Source organism: Neopsephotus bourkii, unplaced genomic scaffold (genome assembly GCF_033783945.1).
Source record: "Neopsephotus bourkii isolate Nb327-2 ecotype Australia unplaced genomic scaffold, CSIRO-AGI_Nbou_v1 NB_107, whole genome shotgun sequence".
Taxonomy (NCBI): domain Eukaryota; kingdom Metazoa; phylum Chordata; class Aves; order Psittaciformes; family Psittacidae; genus Neopsephotus; species Neopsephotus bourkii.
The window spans coordinates 2,798,782-2,821,034 of NW_026900624.1; the positions used below are offsets into that span (position 1 = coordinate 2,798,782).

General features: G+C 37.4%; 1 protein-coding gene across 1 annotated transcript in view; it reads right to left on the reverse strand.

Annotated features, from left to right (window-relative positions):
* Positions 1 to 22,253, reverse strand: part of ANO2 (anoctamin 2) — a 182,092-nt gene that overhangs the window by 120,903 nt on the left and 38,936 nt on the right. The window contains exons 5-10 of the mRNA XM_061357995.1: positions 21,722 to 21,873; positions 20,427 to 20,481; positions 19,530 to 19,578; positions 16,476 to 16,531; positions 16,183 to 16,224; positions 9,070 to 9,134 (exon numbers count right to left, since the gene is read on the reverse strand). Of these exons, the coding sequence (XP_061213979.1) occupies positions 9,070 to 9,134; positions 16,183 to 16,224; positions 16,476 to 16,531; positions 19,530 to 19,578; positions 20,427 to 20,481; positions 21,722 to 21,873 (419 nt within the window). The remainder of the gene's footprint in view (positions 1 to 9,069; positions 9,135 to 16,182; positions 16,225 to 16,475; positions 16,532 to 19,529; positions 19,579 to 20,426; positions 20,482 to 21,721; positions 21,874 to 22,253) is intronic.

The window sequence follows — 22,253 nt, forward strand, 5'->3', positions numbered from 1 at the left end:
ATGTAAGAAACTAATTCATTCAGTTATAACATTTTCTCTCATAATTACTCTAAATCTCCTACAAATAAGGACTAAGCTATTTAATATGACATAGTGAATCTGCCTTTATTTTAGACTGTCAGGAAAATTACCTAGTCTTTTTCTTCCTATGTTTTTAACACTAGCTTTTCTGGCTTTACTTGCAAATGGGGTGTTTCCCCAAGTTTTTACCTTGAACAAAAGGTGAGGTCACTGTTACTTTATCACTTTCCTCGTCTTTATTTTTCACAAGATAATTTGCACAATTCTCTTCATGTAGGGTAACAGAGTTTGAAGCTCAAACACTGACTTCTCAGAAATAACTTTGATTTATAACAATATCTCTCTTGCTTTTCAAGTTATTATAACTTAGCCTTACTACAGACACTGAATTATGTATTTCCTTCAGTAAGTACTTGTATTTGCACTGTATTACTACTGTCAGACAGACTCCATCTAGTGGCTAATAAAGAGATGTATAATTTCCACTAAAGCCAAGTGTAATAAATTTTTTCAGTCACAGTATTGCTGCGCTCCTTAAGATAGCAAGACTTGCCTTTTGTCATTTTGAGACTCTAAGAGAGCTACAGAACATGAATAATTAAAATTTAAACTGCTAGTACTCAAGACTTCTGAGACACTGACAAATGGCAAACAAAACACTTTCAAATGCATCCTGCAAGTTGAAGGCACACGTGAGTTTCTGGTTCATTATCTTTCAGGCCTTCAGGAATCACAGGTCCCAGAGATCAGAGGGAAAGATTGGAGAAAGGAAGATGTAGCCTTGGTAGAAGGGGATCGGGTCAGGGAATACTTAAGCAGACTGGACATATGTAAGTCCATAAGGCCTGATGGGATGCACACACGAGCCCTGAGGGAGCTGGCAGATGTCATTTCAAGGCCACTCTTGATAATCTTTGCTTGATGATGACAACTAGGAAACGTACCCAAAGACTGGAGAAAAACAGGTGTCATCCCCCATCTTCAAGAAAGGCAGGAAGGATGACCTAAGGAACTACAGCCCTACCTGCCTCATCTCAGTCCCAGGGAAGGTGATGGCATGGCTAATTCTGGAAACCATTTCCAGGCACATTAAATCTGACAAAATCATCAGGAGTAGTCAGCATGGCTTCACTAAAGGAAAATCATGCTTGACTAACTTGATAAACTTCTATGATGAAGTGACTGACCTGGTAGATCACAGAGAGCAGTGAGTATTGTCTATGTGGACTTCAATAAGGCATTTGGCATTGTCTTCCATGAGATCTTCATAGGGCCGCTGCTGAAGTATGGGTGGAATGAGCAGACAGTGCGGTGCATTGAAAACTGGATGATGGCCAGCCCAGAGCATGGCTATCAGTGGCAGTCTTGTTGCAGGCCGGTGACTAGCAGTGTACCCCAGGGGTCAATACTGGTCTAATACTGTCCTCTTTTAACATCTCTATTAATGATCTGGATAATGTGGCACAGTGTACCCTCAGCAAGTTTGCTGATGACACAAAACCAGGAGGAGTAGCTGATATGCCAGAGGGTCATGCTGCCATTCAGAGCCCCCTCAAGAGGCTAAAGAAATGAGCTGACAGGAGCATCATGAAGTTCAACAAAGAGAAGGGCAGTCGTGCACCTGGAGAAGAACAACCTCATGAACTAGTATTGACTAGTATGGTGTTGACAAGGGATGGTCTCAATCCCTTGTCAGTGTTCAATGAGTCAGAAAAGGACCTCCTCTCACCCCACATTGACATACCCAGAACATTCTACAGTGATTAAGATGTCAACAATTTTAAAGGAAAGTGTAGCAGACCTGTAATCACCCAAATGCAGCAACTGCTTCCTACTCCCTGCAGTTCCCAGCCATACAGACCTTTAAATGCTTACAAATATTTGTATGCATGTATATAAAATTGTGCAGGACTTTCTCTTTTGTTTCCAGCTGTGGATTCCCACGTCTGGCTTTCATTTCTCCACTTTAATAAAGCAGGCTTAATTTCCTATCAAAATACCCTGATATCACCTCCAAAGATACCTGCTGGATTGGGACCTATCGCTCTAGTCCATTAAGAAATACAAGTTTCTGGCTGTGAAGTTTAGTCATTATACATACATACTGTAGAATTTGGCCTGAGACAGTTCCGCTCACAGATAAAAATTAACTGTAGCTGCCTGTAAAACCACACAGTCTAAGGGGGAGGCACCAGGAAACTGCACAGTAACTTCAGTCTTAGTACCTTGGCTTTGCATAAATCCTGATGTAGGTGTGCACATCCATTGCTGGATGTAGCTTTTGAAAATCCCACTAAAGGAGTAAGGAATCTTAGTCCTTAGACAGTGACCTGAAGCAAGGGAATTATGTTTATCACAAAGCAGGGATCTGGTTTTCCTCACCACTGCAATACAAGCCTACTGTTTTAAAATACCATCTCTCATACAAGCACCGATAAATAAGACCAAGCTCTTGCCAAAAACAGAGAGAGAAAACCACTTCCTCCAGGACTGGCAAATTCTACAAAATGCAGAGCTGTAAGTAAATCATCTCACTGCAGTCACAGGCCTGCGTCCAGCAGAACAATTCAATACAAGTTCCTCAGTGATTTATGCACCAGGAGCAAACCCCATCTGCTTTGAAATAAACACAGGCTGGAGCACTCATGTAAGTCCTGTGACTTGAAGTCTCAGGGGTGGAAGGGAAGCTCCCTAAAACTGCAAATGAAAAGTGCAGTCCTAGCATCACGCATTTAATATGCAGTCCATGTGGATGTATGACATGATAAAAAGTCCTTTCATAAATAAATTGAGGTTGTGAGGGATAATGGGATCACAAAGACACTGGAAAGGGGAAAGAATTATAATAATGGAGAAAATGTTCCTTTCACAACAACTAGGAGTTCGTCCCACCTGCTTCTGGCTCTGTCCAGGAAGGTCTCTGTTGTAAAAACTGGCACAAAACACAACACCAAGGCTGAGTGGATGCTGGCATAGCACTTCCCACTGTAGCTAGTGCTTTAATGTTGATGAACCGTAAGTTGAATGTACCTCATGTTAGGAATGAATCTTTGTTCCTTGGAACTATAAAAAGATCTTGGACCCAAAGTGTAAAAGGGTTCTAGTGAGAAGATATGCTGAGGTTATTCCTTCAGCCACGTTCTCATCAGAGGTTTGGAAAGGAGCTAGATGGACTACTGCCAAAGTGACTGGTGAAGCTCATAGGCATTTTTCTACTTAATGTTACTTTTGTTCAATTACTGCACTTTCCCAGGCTTAAAGCTGTTTTCTCTTTTTCCTTATAAAGAATTCCTTGCATATAGCCTCAGAATCTTTGTCAATGTTGAAGACAGACCCGCTAAAGACAGTCAGGGAAGAACTGCATAGTGTTCTCATATTTCTGTATGGGAACTGAGTCATTAAGTTGTTTACCAAGAACTGTTTTCTTTACTGTCATTACCCACCTGGTATAAGGGGACCCTCTCCAGGATCTCATGAATCAGGGAAGTGTAAGACTGACCTGCTGGGTCAGCCACCCCACCGCTGAATGGGGTGCTGTATCAGAGAATCACAGAGTAGTTTGGGTTGGAAAGGATCTTAAGCTCACCTAGTTCCAAATCCCCTGCCATGGGCAGCGACATCTTCTGCTAAACCGGGTTCTTTCAAGCTATTACTCTGGAATTATTAGGCTCACCTCTGAGCCAAGCATTCAAGTAGGTTATTCAATCCCTGTGAGACAACCACCTATTACAAGGCTGTTTTCTGCCAAAGTGGTTACATTACACTAAAAAATAAGATCATATGTGTGATTATGTTAGTTTGTAATAATAACAGAAGAGTGTCGGGGAAGCAGAGCGATTAGAACATACAGGAGAATCTGCACATTGATGATCAATAACTCCAAAATGTTCTCTCTCAAGAGGTGAAGATGTGGCTACAAAACACTGTGGTGAAAGGGGCAGTGATGTGCTAATGTATTAAGTAAGATAGATGGCTACAGTTAGGGGAATGCTGTACCAGAAATTGATCTCAACCACACTTTTGCTGAGGAAGAACAACTTATCTCTGAGGACAATAAAAATGCCCTTTCAACAGAACCTCCCTTTTCTTATTTTACTGCCACTATAAAACTGCCTTATCCTAAGTAAGGTAAGCAGATACACTCAGTTCTGTTTTTTTGTGGTGAAGATTGATGAAAGAAGAAAAAAGGTAAAACAGCAAACCAGAAATAACACTTTTGGGGCCTGATAGACTATTGCACTGCACTACACATGCCCTAAGACACTGAAAGTGAAGACAACTGTATCTAGAGCTCAGACAGTCAAACTCAAGAACACTGGAGGTCTGTTACTGCCTTAAAAACTGCCAAGAAAGCTATGGGCAGCTGTGTTTTAGGAAGAGAGCATTCAAGTGTAGAAACAGGGGGAAACTGGTGGCTGGTTCAACACAGGCATGCAGCAATGAAGGCCCAGAATCTTGTTACTTGTGAAGTTGAAATAATATTCCATCCCCCCCAAAAAGTTAAAAAAAGGAAGGAGAGAGTATATTAGGCAGACAGTCTGAGTAACAGAAACTCCCAAGTTTTGATTTACATGTTATACACTATAAATAATATTTTGGTTAACACACTTTTCAACTTACTCCTGCAAAAAGAGTTATTATATACAGAGTCTTAATCTTTACAATGACCATGTCTTCCCAGTCTTAGGCTTAACAGCAAGGTAAGCATATACATGCATTTGGAGATTTGAAAATAATCTTGCTGTAGATAATGTAGCCTGTTGGCTATTAGGAAGTTAAGTGAAATCCTAACAATAGGAAATAGAAATGAAAACATGAAAAATTAGATGGGTTAGAAGGAGCTGATGAGCTGGAAGCTTTTAGAAGCACCAGTGCTTTAGAAGCACCAATTAAAATAATCTCTACCACAATTAAAAATGAACTGGCTTTGCTTGACTTCCGTAGGGGGATGTAATCTCATCGTAATAATGAAAGGGGGACCTCCCCTCTATAATGATAGTCCCTTATCGGGAATTTCAGTTCATACATGGGTTCCCATCTGCAAGTGTTTCAAGATGTCCATTAAGAAGATTATAACTTGCCGGTTTTCAAGGAGGTAAGTAATGTTTTGTCTCAGAAGGATTAATCAGCTCTTTGTGACATCAGTAACCTTAGCATACTCACTTCATAATTAATTTAGAGCTCCTAAGTGGTAAAGGTTGCATTCAACAAGAAATACGGGGGGGGTTTATATAAATTTTGTTGTACTTATAATTGCTTTGGATTTTCCTGACTTGCTATAATTCATTAGAGGTACACTGATGAGACAAAGAGACAATGACTGTATGTTGTACCAAGGAAAATTTGGTCTGGACAGAGGGAAAAATTTCTTCCCCCTCAGAGCGATGCAGTGCTGGAAAGTACCCAGAGAAAATGGGTGATCTCCATTCTTAGATGTTTCAAAACTCATGAGCAATTTGATCTAGCTCTCAAGCCAGCCCTGTTTTGGGCAGAGGGTATGTCTAAAGAAAATCAATTAATTCTAAAATCATATTGTTAAAACTCTGATTAGCATACTTTAATATTTATTTAAAAATAACAAAAAGCTGTTTTCTTTACACAGGTTCATGAAATTCCTAGGGAGTATCCTTACAAACCAACCTTCAATTTACACTGTACAATCTGCATGATCTGCAATATATATTCCTTTAAAGTTGTTAATGGAAATTGTTTTGCTGTAGACTAGAAATACATAGGATTATAGAATCATGGAATGATTAGAGTTGGAAGGGACATTAATGATCATCTAGTTCCAACCCCCACTGGCAAGGACACCTTACACTAGACCAGGTTGCTAAAAGACCCATCCAACCTGGCCTTTGAACACTGCCAGGGATGGAGCAACCACAGCTTCTCTGGGCAACCTGTGCCAGTGTCTCACAAGCCTCTCAGTGAAGAATTTTTTTCCTAATACTTAATCTAAATCTCTCCTCTTTCAGTTTAAACCCATTCCCCCCTGTCCTATCACTACATGCCTTTGTAAAAAGTCCCTCTCCAGATTTGTTTTAGCCTCTCTTTAGATATTGGAAGACTGTTACAAGGTCTTCCTGGAGCCTTCTCTTTTCCAGGATGAACAACCCCAACTCTCTCAGTCTGTCTTCACAGCAGAGGTCCTCCAGCTCTCTGATCATCTTTGTGGCTCTCCTCTAGACTTGCTCAAGGGCCACAGATATAATCATCATCAAACATGGTCTAGGGCAAGGCGTCCCTGCTCATTGCAGGGGGGTTGGAACTAGATGATCCAGTCCAGTCCAGACCATTCTATGATTCCATAAAGATAACACCCACCTTTGTTTTTTTTCAGTGATGTCCAGTGATAGGACAAGGGGCAATGGGTGTAAACTGGAGCATAGGAGGTTCCATGTGAACATCAGGAAAAACTTCTTTACTGTGAGAGTGACAGAGCACTGGAACAGGTTCCCCGGGGGGTTGTGGAGTCTCCTATGTTGGAGGTATTCAAGGCCCGCCTGGACAAGTTCCTGTGTGATGTACTCTACGTTACCCTGCTCTTTCAGGGGGGTTGGACTAGATGATCTTTTGAGGTCCCTTCCAACCCTTGGGATCCTGGGATTCTGTGATTTGGTGGAAACCTCCTCATTCACAACTGCATTTCCCAATTAAAAAAAAAAAAAATACTAGCTTTTCTCTATAGCCCAAAGAGGTGCATAAAGCCATAGCAGAACACTTTTACAGATTAAGGCACATGGGTGAATGGAACTGCCAGTGAATATCATGATGGTACTTTATTTGGTTTTATGTTACTAAAAAGTCAAAAATAGTCTAAGATTGGCTAGGCAGTTAGCACTCCCTCAGGATATCAGATAATAGAAAAGACCTCACAAAATCCTAGGTCTGTGCCAAGGGTGAGCATAAGAAATAATGTGGTTCCTAGCTTTGGTGTACAATCACTTGGAAACTCGGAATAATAGTATTGCCAGAAGCAAGGTATTGAAGCACCAGGCATGATTTATAACAATTCTACAGTGCCATACCAAGTCTTCCACCATAGGAACTTCAGTTGAAGAATGACTTTCAATTTGCATTCTTACTGAATAAAGATGAAGCAGGATTAGTTTAAAATATTTACACTGTTGCAAGCTATATTAAAAATTAGACTACAGCATCTAATTAGTTTGCAGTTGTGAATATCATTTAAGTAACATATTTCAACAGAATTAACATATTTGAAAACATCAGTCAAAACAGGCTTTGAGTATAAGGCAAAATAAATTGTGCTTCTGTCCATTAAAGTCTGAATATAGACTTAAGTTATACAGTCTACATACTGAAGGAAAAAGTTGAGCATAATCTGATCAGTCTAAGAAGGATCACAGTAAATTATCAAATTCCACAAAGTGTTGATGTTTGCCAATGGAATAAGCATCCACACTGAGACTGAGTTCAAATACCCACCACAGTACAGAAGTACAAAAACCTATTCCAGTTGCAGAAAGAAAAAGGTGGTAATTCTTCAGGTATATGTACTCTAAAGCTCTAACATTACCCAGAAAATAAAAACCACATTTATTTTAGTGGTAACAGTCAAATTTACAGTCAAGAGAAGTACGGAAGATAAAAGCAAGAAAAATAATCTCTGAGAACAGAGAATCAATTGCACATGTCTGGTCCTTCTTTTTTCTCACAGAAATTTAAACCACAGAATTTCTATGAAATCTATCAGTATAGTGCAACATTATAATGGAGACAGCAAAATACAAATTAAGATGGAGTGTAAGCAGATGTACCTCTATTTTTAATTCAGCTGAGCTGTCAGGTCTGGTAGAACTTGAGAATTCCTCTAGCCAGTCAGTTTAACTTAATATTTGTAATATTTACGAAGAAAATGCCAAGTGCTGTATTCTTCTTATGAGTTTACCTAGTCCTATACAGTAGCCTGGTTTGGAATAACTGCTATTCAAAATGTACATAAATTCTGCACAAAAATGAAAGAAAAAAAAGAGAAATTTCAAAGCCTTGCAGAACCTCAGTAAGATTTGATGGTCTCACGACCATTTGCCAGTTTGAAACATCTCTCTTCCAATAAAAAGCAATTCTGCTCATGTTACAAGTTAGTGGTTAAATCTTTGAAAAACTATCTGCAGTATTTAAACTTTAATTCAAAATACAATAGATACATTTTATGAAGATTATTGAATATCCATATTACTTACACCAGGTAATTACTTAGGGGTAGATCATATAATAAAAGCAAGTTGAAGTTTGACTACTACTAAGATAAGCGCTAACGCATGTCATCTTTCTTGTGTATACAGATTATCCAGAAATATTTCTTCCTATTGTTTATTTGCTACTATCATAGTTTGTTTACTATTAGACAGATATGTTATGTAAGAATATTTCATGTTAGCAGTTTTCACAAACATTTACTTTACTCAGTATTTTTAGTATACAACAAAAATTGTTTTGTTTTGGTTTGACTTTCTTGTAGAGATATTGTGGAAATTCCTTTAAAAGGATTCCATTTTAAGTCCTATGTTAAGCCCAGCTTCTGCATTTGTAACATTGAAATTCAAGATATACTGGAAAAAAAATAACCACAGGAAACACATATGGATGAATAAAACTTGTAAAATCAGGAGTAAAAATAACAAGTTTCAAATACATTCACACTGATTCATGATGTGAACACCAGATGCTAATCATTCATCAGATGTTGTGACCATACTCACCAAAAAAAAAAATAAAATCATCAATGCAAATGGAAATTCCTTTTCTTTTTTTTTGTAAGGAATTAATACTTTAAAAAAATAATCTAAACTATGACATTCTTCCAGGAATAAACACCATACAAAACCAAAGGTACATTATTGTTTAGTGCATTTTTGTTACAGTAAATTATCATCAGAGCTACAGAAAAGCAGTGAGAACATTATTTTTAATGATCTGGTTAATCCAAGATCTCATTTGCTGAAGTAACTGGAAGGAATTTAATTAATCTGCATCAGCTGAGAACCAGGTCCCTTAATGTTTTGTGCAAGTCTGTATTACCTTATGAGGTCAACAGGCTGAAACTTGTAAAATACTCCATATCTTGCCCATTCTCGATACAGTAACTAAAAAAAACAAACAAACAAAACAGAAAATGAACTTTAAAAAAGTGATCCCATCTGTTTTTACAAACATCTTTTAAGAGTTAAAAATACACACACTGAAAAAAGAAGTTTCCCATACTTCAATAAATACTTCCAAGTACTTTTTTTCAGACAGTTATGGAAGACTCCAACCAAGTCATCAATGCAAGTATGGTGAACACACATCTTTCTCCATATGCCTACCCCCTCCCCACCACATTTATTAGATAGTGATGTTAAGTAGAATGCTCAAAAGAAAACACACAAGATGCTGTAGTCTTATGGAAATCATTGGGAAGATGCTAGAAATGATCCTCCTTGCAGAGTGAAATTCTTCTATTATACTATTTTTTTAATGTCTGAAATTACGCCTTAGGTAAGTACTGACCAGTGTTTCCAGGGCCAAGGTGAAGGGAACTGAGGTAAGTGTTAAAAACTGGTAAAACAGTATGTAAAAACATACCAAGAGGTAATTATGTCAAAATTAGTCTGCTCTCTTGCCCAGCTTCTGAGGCTACTATACCCAGTAGAACAGATACAAAAGCCCCTTCTCTCCCCATGCTGCACATGGACAGACAAGTTCACGTTTACTGTTGGAAATGCAAATTCACCCACAACTTACAGAAAGCTCAAAGAAAGGCATAGATACTATATAAAGTTCTTATAATGGGAGGAATCCAGTGGGAAGAGTCAAGAATAAAAGGAAACATTTCAGGACCTATAGCACGCTAACCATAATACACTGAACTGCAACAGGCAAGGGACCCTGGATAATCTTCCTTATTCCCTCTTTCATTGCTGTGATATAAGTGACACAACTTTGTTCATCAACTTTCAAATAAAAAAAAGGAAACCTGTGATACTGTTTTACAAAAGGCTGTGAAAGAAACTGATAATTACAGTGTGAAAGGCTGTTCTGAAATAAAAGCCAGCAGCTGAATAGAAATTACAATATAATTAACAATGTGATAAAAGAGTACATCTTATAACTGTGTACGAATTTATTACTAATCCGTTAGAAAGGACATGAAAAAACGAAGCTTTCCAGAATTATGTGAAGACCAAAGGAAGATTAGAGGAAATGTCAGCATGATCTTTTTTTAGATGACTGTTCACCACATTTTATCTTCAGAGAAAAATAAAAATCAGGGCAGTCCTATGCAAAAGAGTAAGATTTTGTGTGGAACCACCTGAGTTGTTCATATTCCTTTCAGTTTTATGTTATGAAAGGCCTGTTGACAGTCTAAGACAACATGCTCATTGAAAACTATTTATTGAAGTACAGAGTGCACCAAAATGTTAAACGAATAACCAGAATATGATGATAAATTAAACTAAATTAAGCACATCATTGTTTATAGATGATAAATTTGTATCATCCCAAAAGACAGGTGTCAAGCCTCTTGTTCCTCTTTTTGACAAAGAAGTAAGGGGGTCCAGAAAAAGAGCAGCATATGAGGGGTGAGGTTGGCTTCTTTAAAATAAGGCACATCATTCCTAATAAGAGTAGTGATGAAGCTGTGCTTTAAGCACAAGCTTCTGCATTGAACGTCTGCTGTCTCTAATAGATGACTTCATACTTCAGTTCCTCCGTTTCTGTGAGCACTAACTGACCGTCCCTCATCTGTCTCATGGAAATTCTAATTAATGTGAAGCAAGTAATTGCTGAGTTAATACCTTGGAGACTTCTGTTCTTCTGTAAACTTGGGATTGGACAATAAATTTTACAGCTGCAAGGGAGGAAGACACAGAGCAAGAAACACATGCGCATGAATACGCAGCCAGCAGGAGCTAGAGAGGATGTACGTATAGGTTTTGCAGTTACCAGTAGTTGTATCTCTCAGGTGGTCCGTTTTGACAGCTAACAGCAATGCTACACTACCTCATGAAGTTAACAGCACAATTAAAATAAGTGCGGAGAAATTTCAGGTACTGTAACTGCAGAGTTACCTTGACATATTTTGAGCTTTTCCAATCACATATTTCTGCTGTTTATAATGCCTGTTCTCCTGCAGAAGCTATGTGAAAGAACTAAATAAATACCAAGCCAGCAATCAAGACCTGGATCCTGTAAACGTTCACCCAACAAAGTACTGCTGGAAACTGTCATAAAATCATAGAATCATAGAACAGTTAGGGTTGGAAAGGACCTTAAGATCATCAAGTTCCAACCCCCAGCCATGGGCAGGGACACCTCGCTCTAAACCATATCACCCAAGGTCTCGTCCAACCTGGCCTTGAACGTTGGCAGAGATGGAGCATTCACAACCTCCTTGGGCAACCTATTCCAGTGCCTCACCACCCTAACAGGAAAGAATTTCTTCCTTATATCCAATCTAAACTTCCCCTCTTTAAGTTTTAACCCATTACACCTTGTCCTATCACTACAGTCCCTAACGAAGAGTCCATCCCCAGCATCCCTATAGGTCCCCTTCAGATACTGGAAGGCTGCTATGAGGTCTCCATGCAGCCTTCTCTTCTCCAGGCTCAACGGACCCAACTTTCTCAGCCTATCTTCATATGGGAGGTGCTCCAGCCCCCTGATCATCCTCGTGGCCCTCCTCTGGACTTGTTCCAACAGATCCATGTCCTTTTTATGTTGAGGACACCAGAACTGCACACAATACTCCAAGTGAGGTCTCAGGAGTGCAGAATAAAGGGGCAGGATCACCTTCTTCGACCTGCTGCTCACACTCCTTTTGATGCAGCCCAGGATACAGTTGGCTTTCTGGGCTGCAAGCGCACACTGCCAGCTCATGTTCATTTTCTCATCAACCAGCACCCCCAAGTCCTTCTCCGCAGGGCTGCTCTGAATCTCTTCTCTGCCCAACCTGTAGCTGTGCCTGGGATTTCTCCAACCCAGGTGTAGGACCTTGCACTTGCCATGGTTAAACTTCATGAGGTTGGCATCAGCCCACCTCACAAGCGTGTCAAGGTCCCTCTGGATGGCATTCCTTCCCTCCAGCATATCAACCGAACTACACAGCTTAGTGTCATCAGCAAACTTGCTGAGGGTGCACTCAATCCCACCATCCATGTCAGCGACAAAGATTTAAAACAAGACCGGTCCCAACACCGATCCCTGAGGGACACCACTCGTTACTGGTCTCCAGCCGGACACTGAGCCATTGACCACAACTCTTTGTGTGCGGCCATCCAGCCAGTTCTTTATCCACCAAGTGGTCCATTCATCAAATTGATGTCTCTCCAATTTAGAGACAAGGATGTCGTGGGGGACAGTGTCGAACACTTTGCACAAGTCCAGGTAGATGACGTCAGCTGCTCTACCGCTGTCCATCAGTTCTGTAGCCCCATCATAGAAGGCCACCAAATTGGTCAGGCAGGATTTCCCCTTAGTGAAGCCATGCTGGCTTTCACCAAGCACCTTGTTGTTTTTCATGTGCCTTAGCATGCCTCCCAGGAGAATCTGCTCCAAGATTTTGCCAGGCACAGAGGTGAGACTGACTGGTCTGTAATTCCCCAGGTCATCCATTTTCCCCTTCTTGAAAATGGGGGTTATATTTCCCTTTTACCAGTCATCGGGAACTTCACCTGACTGCCATGATTTTTCAAATATGATGGCCAGCAGCTTAGCAACTTCATTCGCCAGCTCCTTCAGGACCCGCAGATGGATTTCATCAGGACCCATGGACTTGTGCACTTTCAGATTTTTAAGATGGTCTTGAACCAGTTCCTCTCCTACAGTGGGCCCAAGGTCTCCATTCTCACAGTCCCTGCGTCTGCCTTCCATAACTTGTGTGGTGCGGTCGCAGCCTTTGCCAGTGAAGACCGAGGCAAAGAAGTAATTCAGAACCTCAGCCTTCTCCAAATCCTGTGTAGCTAGTTCACCCGAGAGTTGCGTCTTGCAACTATTTAAGCGAACAAAGCTACGGCATTGTATATCCCTTAAAGATGAAGCATAAAGTATTTTCTGTTCATAGATGAGAGAGTAAACCCTACACTGCTGAAGCAACTGGGAATTTGACAATGAGATTGACGGAGTGTATATCCTTAGCTTTCAGAATATTGCTCTTATAGAGCACAGTCTTGCAAAGTGTTATACACTTGTGGAAAGAAATTATGAGACTAAGTTTGACACTCTTTGGGTTTGACAGGAGTTGAAGAGGATTAACCTGGTTGCCATACTGATATTTTCATATAAATGTGGTCACCTATTCGAAATCACCCCTTGCCATTACCCCACAACATTACCTACAATTTTATTTATTTCCACAAATAATCATACTGATATATACATTCACTGAAATATGCAAAACAAGGAAGTTAAAGCTATTAAATGCTTAAAACCATTTAAAGGCTGTTTTGAATGTAGCTACAAAATAGAATTTTGAGAGCAAAACTAAAGGTCTTTCTAAAATTGCAGTAAATTCAGGAACAGGTTGCTATGAGATTATGTCAGACTACAGGTTCACAGGGGGTTATTCTGATTCTAAAAGCCATACCACCAAAGGTAGTTTATGGCATTCACATGTGTTACCCACACTAAGCCTCAGTTTCATTACTGCAATTTTAAAAGATTAAGCTTAATCTGGAAACTGGAATGTGCCGCCTTTCATGATATTTCTTAAATTGAAATGAATTCTAGGAAGAGTTCTGTAATATAGTATATTTTATTTTATCAGCTTCATTTAAAAGCAGCAATTTCTGTAAATTTATAGCAACACTTTCCAATCTGCTCCTAATATTCTAGGGATATTGTTGTAGTATACAACAACAGTGCATTTCCCAGGTAAGTAACAAAGCCCTCATGTGTTTCTCAATGTCAAACATACTGCTAGCAATACAGGGTTAAAAGTTGCCAGTGGGATAGAAGCTTACAGAAGACCAAGGCAGTGTTTATACTCATGGTGAGTTATTACCATGCTGCTGTGCAATAGCTTTCATAAAAAAAAAAAGTAAATAAAATAAAAATCTAGAGCAGAAATTACACTAAAGGAAGGAAATTCCTTTTAGTCCTTTATTCCAATCAACAGTCTTAGGAAAAGAGTGGATTTCGTTGACTGTAGATTTCTAATTCTCATAGGATGTGACAAAAGTATTGTTTCACTGTGCATTTTTTCCAAGGAAATGCTAAAGAGGGTTAATAAGGATTAACTTTTTATATTATGAATTGGTACATAAATCTGAATTACTTTTGCTGCCTTATTGGCTTAAGCACCCTAGATGAGCTCAGTTCATAACTTTTCAGTCTTATGCAATAGACAATTAAAATGGAAGATACAGATAAGTTAAAATGGACAAAATCAAAATGGGCAAAGTGAAAAAAAAAGTTCAAAAATGCCCCCCTTTCCTTTAAACTTGATCTGGTCTTTTCAGGAAATTAAACACTGAGACTATTAGATTCAGATAGAAAACAGATGATGTTATGCATAGAAATACTACAGCATATTCGATGGCTAGGCAGCAGAGACATATGTGAATAATCAGTGATGTATTTCTGGAAAGAAGCTTTTATGTTTTTAATACTTAACACTTCATAACTGAGCCTAATAGGCAGAATAAAAAGAAGGCAGCACAACACACAACTTGTAGGGTGAATATTTTTCCAGACACTAGTCCATTTAGGCCCTCTTCCACCATATTCCACAGCACTCAATCTTCCTCCATTGAATAATGGTCATTTACCTTTCTTCTCTTCAAATTTGCTAACCTTATAAGTCAGTAAAAGTATGCAGTTGATTTTCACTATTATCACTTACTCAGAGAAAGTTCTGCAAGTGCAGACAATTTCCTCATTAACAAACCAAAGTAACAGACATAAATATACAAGTTTCTTTATAGGGTTTTTTTTTCTGCTTTGTCTCTTCTGCTTGCAAGTTTCATATACCAAATTAAATTGTATGCAGCACACGAAGACATCTAGTGGCAGAATGTTAACGCTATTTACCAAAACTACAAAGAAGATCTGCTTTCATGTTTTTACTAACCCAGCACTAGAGAAATCAAATTCATTTATATGACCTACGAACTCGGTCTTCATTTCAAATGTTCACATAACCATCATTTGTGGCTCTTGAGAGCTGCACTGTGTTTTGCCAGATTAATGACATTTTCTTACCTCTCCTTCAAGCATCAAATGGCACATACCAACATACAATACTGCTGAGTTAAAAACATGTATGAAATAACTTAAGGTCACCAAGAATATATGGAATTTAATTTCTGTTATAGTAAATATCTTAGGCATCCAAACACTCTCTTTTTCTTTGTTGTTTTCTCCCCCACACCCCTTTCTATTCCCATATTCATATATCAAGGGAAAAGAAGAAAAAGAGCAAACATTAGAGAACAATATGGAATGGATCTTAATGGACTACAGTAATTAAATGTTTTTTGCTCATTTCTAATAGTAAGCATATGTAATAAAACCAGTCTGACTTCACATAGTCTTTGATTATGCATCCATTTCTCTTGTGGAGAGTGTTGGTGGGTGATATATTTCCGAAAGTCTTTTGATAGCTAGAAACTTTTTACATGCAAAATAATTAAAAGCAGATTTTATAGACATTGCATGTAATTTATTGAATGCACAATCAAATAAAAAATACAACCACAGCTTAATCTAGTAACCATTGTTCTATAGTACCATCTGGTTATGGAAAAAAATAACCGTCTAAGTTATTTAACAACTTTTGCTTCCTGATGTACTGAAAAATCTTGTCTATGCATGTGGAGGGAAACTGAAGCATTTCAAGATGTAAATATCAAATTAAATTCACTGAAGTACTTCATAACAAGACTTTATAAAAAGTCTTGCGACTTATCTTTTACACACAAAAATACAGGAAAATAAAAATTGCAAAAAACATCCACATCTGGAAAAACAGCTACTTGATTGAACACTAGTTAATACTTTTAACAACATTTAATAACATTTGTAACGTTTAGGATAATAACATATAAAATAACATTTTATAATATTTAATAACAACTTTAATAACATTTAGGAGATTAATTCATGTTTGTCACATTAAATCTAATATGAAATTAACTTTTCACTATATTTTACCTTTCTTTCATTCATGCAATCATTTTGGCCTTCATATTCACCCTATAGAAAGAAAATGCTTTAATAAATGATGTAAAGACAGATCAAATTCAATAAAAGATTGCTCAACTGTTCCTATATTTTTGGTTTTACTTTCAGGTCACAACTTGAAATAAGTACTTAAATGTAAGAGATTTCATATTAAAAACACACATTTTGAATATATTATTATTGTCACAGACAATAAACATTGATCTTTCTGTAATATTGAATAATACTATCAGAAAACTGTATTTTTAATAGTATATACGTACATCATGAAGTGGGTATGCTGCATCATAAACATTGTTTGCTATTAATGTGCCAATACCTGAAAGAAAATAAATTAACATGGTCAACAGCTAAGCACAGGTAAACAGAAAAAAATATTACAGATTTCATATAATGACATTACAAAGGGAACTGAGCTTGATTACTGAAACAGTCAAAATCATGTCAAGATGAGCATATACAAACCTGACTACGGAAAAATTATTTTCAAAGGGTCATTTCCATATAGTGCTTTTTCTTGACTGAATTACTATTTTACAAAAACTGTTTTTACTAGTTTATCATCTTGATAGCAAAGAGGCATGTGGCTGAGAAGGAAAGCACCTGGGAAGTCCTTCTTGAAGATTGACAGTGATCAGAACGATGGATCCCCACAGACACACCCCAAGAAATGAACAAAAAACTAACTTTTGCAGGAAATTTGTGATTGAAGAAACTTTTATTTTCTATTGACTATTATTAGATCAGGTCTCATTTTCACTGAACCAAATACTGGGTTTTCTACCCTTCCTCATATCAACACATAAGGCCATCCTTCTGGGTTTGAAACAATTCCTGTTTGCAGGAGCTAAATCAGTTTGTGCTCACCAAGTCAACAGTTATGCTGAAATTCTGGATGCACAAGGACAGACTGCTGAGTCCTAAAGATGGCAAACAGGAAGTCTGGTGAAAGGTACAGGAAGATACAGAGACATGGCACTATTCATTGACCGTTTACTTCCAGGGCTTAAACAACTGAATCCCCAAGGTAACTACTACAGCACCTAGAGACATACACAAGATCACTATTGGCTCTCACTATCTACGAATCTTACAGCCATTCTGTCTTCAGTCTCTGCAGGTGAAAACAGTTGTTCCATAAGATGACAATTAAAGCTAAGATTAGTAGTTTATTCCAGACTTTCAATGCCCAGTAAAAAGTATTGCTTTCAATTCCCAGTAAAAAGTACCTAGCTAGCTTGTCTTCAGGGATGAAAAAAAATCCACAGTTAAATTAGACAACCATCATTCTGAACTGTTTTGGAAAAAAACTTTGGTCAGACATGACACATAGGCATTGCCAACAAATTTCTTCCTTGGTACAAAGAGAAAGAACTTACCAATACATGCATTAATAGAATTGGGAAATCTTCATGTTCGTATAATGTCAAGTCTTCTACTGAAAGAGTTCCATGTTTAGAAAGTTTACAGTGGTTCAGAGACTTACTAGGAAAAAATATGCCTTCCTTGTACAATGTCATAGAAGTTGAATCAGATTCAGCCTTACACAGGTGTAAAAATCAATGAGGAAATGTTTGAAGTGTTATTTTCCTCCTACTATACTATGAATCATACTTTTATGGAAATCAAAGACTGCTATAAGTATTTCCAATACCACTGTCCTACTTCCTTTGCAAAATAATCAATGGGATCTTAAAAGAAATCCAAACAAAAAAAGCTTAAAGACATCATTTGAACCACTTATGATGAGTAGTTTTAAGTCTTAAGACCAGTGAGATAGAAAACCTAAGCAACATATGAAGAACAGGACTTTTGGGGGAGAATCTCAGAAGACCAAAATAATTAGTGAATTTATGTCAAACATGATGCATTATCATGTTATGACTATGAGACAGAAAGATAACAAGGATGGGAAGGTTGAAATATTTGTTTCATGTCAAAGGGGATCTTGAGCTGACCAGAGCTTGAAGTGGATCAGCCTGTATATTCACCTTAGAGTGTTAAAAAAGCATGAAAAATCACTAGTAGGGTTCTAATGATGGCTTTTATTACACTATAAACCAGAACAATGTATTAATATAGAAAAATATTTGAAGGGGCAAAGACAACCCCATTGATAAAGTGCTCTTTCCCTTCCTATTGTGTCCTTGTAGGATGGATTGCTTCTTTCAAGCTTTCTCTCAGCCCAATAACTTACAAAGTCTTAAGCATTTCAACAGGTTCAACACATTCTGTCTGGATCTCTTGCGAAAGTGTCAGCTCTGGTGGATGTCTTTTACGTCAACAGGCTTAGTGTCCCTGCTGCACTTCAGACTTCTTGTTTTATAACCTTTACAATACCTTGTGTCTAAAATCCTGCACTCAGAGACATCTATTTGCACAGGCTCCACAGCTCCCAAAGAAAGCATGGTCTCTCTAGTCACAAAGAGGGTTCTCTGGAAATAAAGTAGCATTCCCCCCTGCTGCCTCACCAGAGCCTTTGAGAAGATGAAAACAGAAAAATACAACATAGAAAAACACCAGCTGCGTAATGGTTTAGAAATTAAGAATGCCTGACATTTTCTCAACCATCTTTTCATTTTTTTACAGAATGCTACTCAAGTATGTTACCCTAGGACATTATGAGCTGCACATAGGAGGTCAAGCTCACAAAAGGACTTCCAGAAAACATGCCAGACAAGGAGTACTATCATTTTTTTGCCATCAGGGAGATATGTGTCATCCATCACAGTGGATGAAAGAAAAAAGGTAGAGAAGAGAGAATAAAGACAGCTGCATGCGTTCTGAACCTCAAGAAAACAAAAGCTCCACATATTTCAGGGTTACTCCAAAAGTATCACTCAGAATCTTCAAAATAGTCATAGTCAAGTCATATATTTCAATATGCAGTTCATGGATAAATTTTTTAAGGCAGCAGTGGTAAAAAATAACCCGAAGAGATGTATTATTATATTGAAATGGCAAGAAAAATCTGCTTCTGGAAGAAATAATACCACATATTGTAGTTGACATCTGAATTTTCAAAAGCAGATCATATAATAATCAAATCAAATTTTATAACAACTCATGAAGTGCAAGTTACGTGCCAGATCCTGTGCCTGTAGAAATGAAAAGCAAGCTCCCATTACCATGTGCTTTAACAAACATGGTAAAGTTTGAATTTAGTCTTCAGAAAAAGCATTTGTTTCAGTCTCTATGTTTTTTTGTAAAAATGTTCCAGCATACTTCTGTGCTCTGCTAGAAAAACAAATATTCTGTGAGATACCTAAACAATTCCTTTCAAAACAACATGTATAATTATCTTCCCTCCTTCTTACCCATGCTGTTTCTTGACTTTGAGGATGTGCGCTTCAAAATTTCACGTACCTGTGCAAAAGAACAGTGATATAACACACAAATCATCTTTTATCATTATTTTCATCATGGCAGTAGTAATAAAACAAAATTTTAAAATAAGAAGCTTCTGTGGAGTTCATTTGCATATATGTTTAAATCATACATTTCACTCACTTAAATGCATGACTTGAGGCTGCTAGATAACACATGACAACACTATGGCAAGGCTTAATAGTGGATTACTCCCCTAACATAAATCCTGCTTTGTCACAATCTCAAAATACTATGTGAAACATAAGGAATTCAGGTAAAATATGTAAATAATATTACAACAATATCTGACTTTGCAAAAAAAACAACCATCTAGCTTTCACAGTTGGAAGTACAACACCAAGACTCTCATAAAGTGATCTGTAAATATGCCATATCTATGAAACTCAAGTGTGTATGGATGAAGATAGGTAGCATGTTCTTATTGGCATTGCTTATGCAGAAAGAAATCTTGCCTCTGCAGCCTGCTGGATCTTGGGAACATGATATGAGGTTTTGCACCAAAGACTGCTGGAGGTAGGAAGTTAGTATAGATTCCAGAGGAGGTCCTTTTATGGAATAAAATCCAATTAAAGATTAGGAAGCAGGGTTTAATAACACCTCTGAACAATGGAAAGCAGTCAGTAGCATCGTTCTTTACCTCCTACTCCTAGACCACTGGGCAGCTTCAGAAGGGTATTTTTATGTAATTCTGACTACCTAGTGTTTTGCAGGTACAGAGAAATGCATAAACTGATGAAATTAACAAAGTATTTACCAATATTCACTATTAAAGTAAATCCCATTCAGCACCAAAAATGAATGATATGTTACTTTTGTTTACTTACTATTCGGCTGCGGGTAGCATTGTCAAAAAACGTGTCTTTGTCTTTAATGTTATACCTAACACATTGAGAGAGAAAAATAATAAACTTACTTTTTCAGATGTGGTAGTAAAACCTAAAGATGACATATAAGATTATGATTTAGAATTCCTTTAGAAACCACAGCAAGTAAGAAAAAAGGGTGCTTAAAAGGAATATAGATGAAATAGTACAGCATAATACACTGTGCTATTTAAGGCCTAGTCATTCAGAGTTTTCCCTGGATTGCAATGATGGTGGGCATAAAAATGCAAAAATATTAACAAACGAACGTAAAATGCCTTTCATGTAAGGAGAGCTTGTATATTGTTTACACAATATGACCTTTTAATCTTTTCATTATAACACACCCTCTACATTCTTAACATTCTAAGGTTAAGTTATTAGGTTTCAACTAGCCTAATGCAGATGTCATTACTTTTTTCCAGGCGACTAACCAGTCAGCATTTTACCTGTTTTCAAAAAACCATTCCATTGGAATTATGCATTCCCTTAAATTTTAAAATCATCATATGTTGAATTAGCCTCAGTTTATTCCCCTTAATAAATTTGACCTGTATTCACTATTAATTAAAATTGTCAGAGAGGACAATAAATGATATGTTGGTTCGTTATATTTATTACAAAATTTTATTTATCAGACATAAATACAACGAGACACCCATGAGGAGAAAAGGAGTGTTTCATGTCAAACTGGGTCCAGAAGTATTATTCTGAGTGAAAGGCCAGGTGTCAAGAATTTTTTACCTTCGTATTATTAGCCAAGTTTCAATTACTATAATAAATCTACAAAGAGGAAAATTATCAGATTTCTACTAGCTCTTTCTTTTTTCAGTTCAAGGCAGTAATAATCTTAACCAAATAATCAGGATTTTCATGGTAAGATCTTTACAGTTCAAGTTAAAAACATCAATATTTTATTTGTTGCACTTCTGTTATTCAGCAGAAGGAACTAAAACACTAGCAGAATGTCTCTGCAACTTAGATTTCTGCTAATCCACTGAAACTGAATTGCGTGCTCGTACGTACATTTACTTTAGATCTATTTGGCATTCAATAAATTTAATTTTATGCAGACATATGCTTTTATCACTTGGAAATACTATTCAGGAATAATCTGGCAACTTGGATATTTCCTCAGGATTTCCAGAAATACTCAATTTCTGTATTTTGATTAAAATACTGGTAGAAAAAAATGACAACACTAAAATGATAAGTTACAGCTTTCTTCATTGCTCATCACAATTTAAAATACTCACAAATATAATTTCTCTCTGGAAAATGGGTAGAAAAGATTTTTCATGTTGGTATTTCCTTGTTGTGGGACCTGGGGTTGCAGAGGTTCAGTCAGTTTGCGCCATATTTCATTAAACTTCTTAAGTATTCCCCCTTCTTCTGTGATTTCATACATCTGAATAAATAAAATATTGTAAATTAGCATGTCCAAAAATTCATTAAAAAAAGTAGAATTTGCTACACACATTTAAATCTGTAATTAAAATAAGCACCTTCTGTGAACATACAGTCCCATATAAAAGCAAGAACCTGAATCCATATGGGTTTCCATTCCAAAAAGTTCTTGTCCTTCACAAGCTACTTCCAGAAGAAAACTCAGTGCCAAATTGTTAATACAAGAAACATCCTTACTAACTAAACTAGGAGCTGAAAAGAGATGACAAAAAGGCAGAGCAATTATTTTGCCTTTGTAACTGAGAATAGAGGGAACAGTCAATGCAGAACTGGTGTTTACCCTAACTGGTGAACTCTAACAGGCTAACTGATCAGAAATTT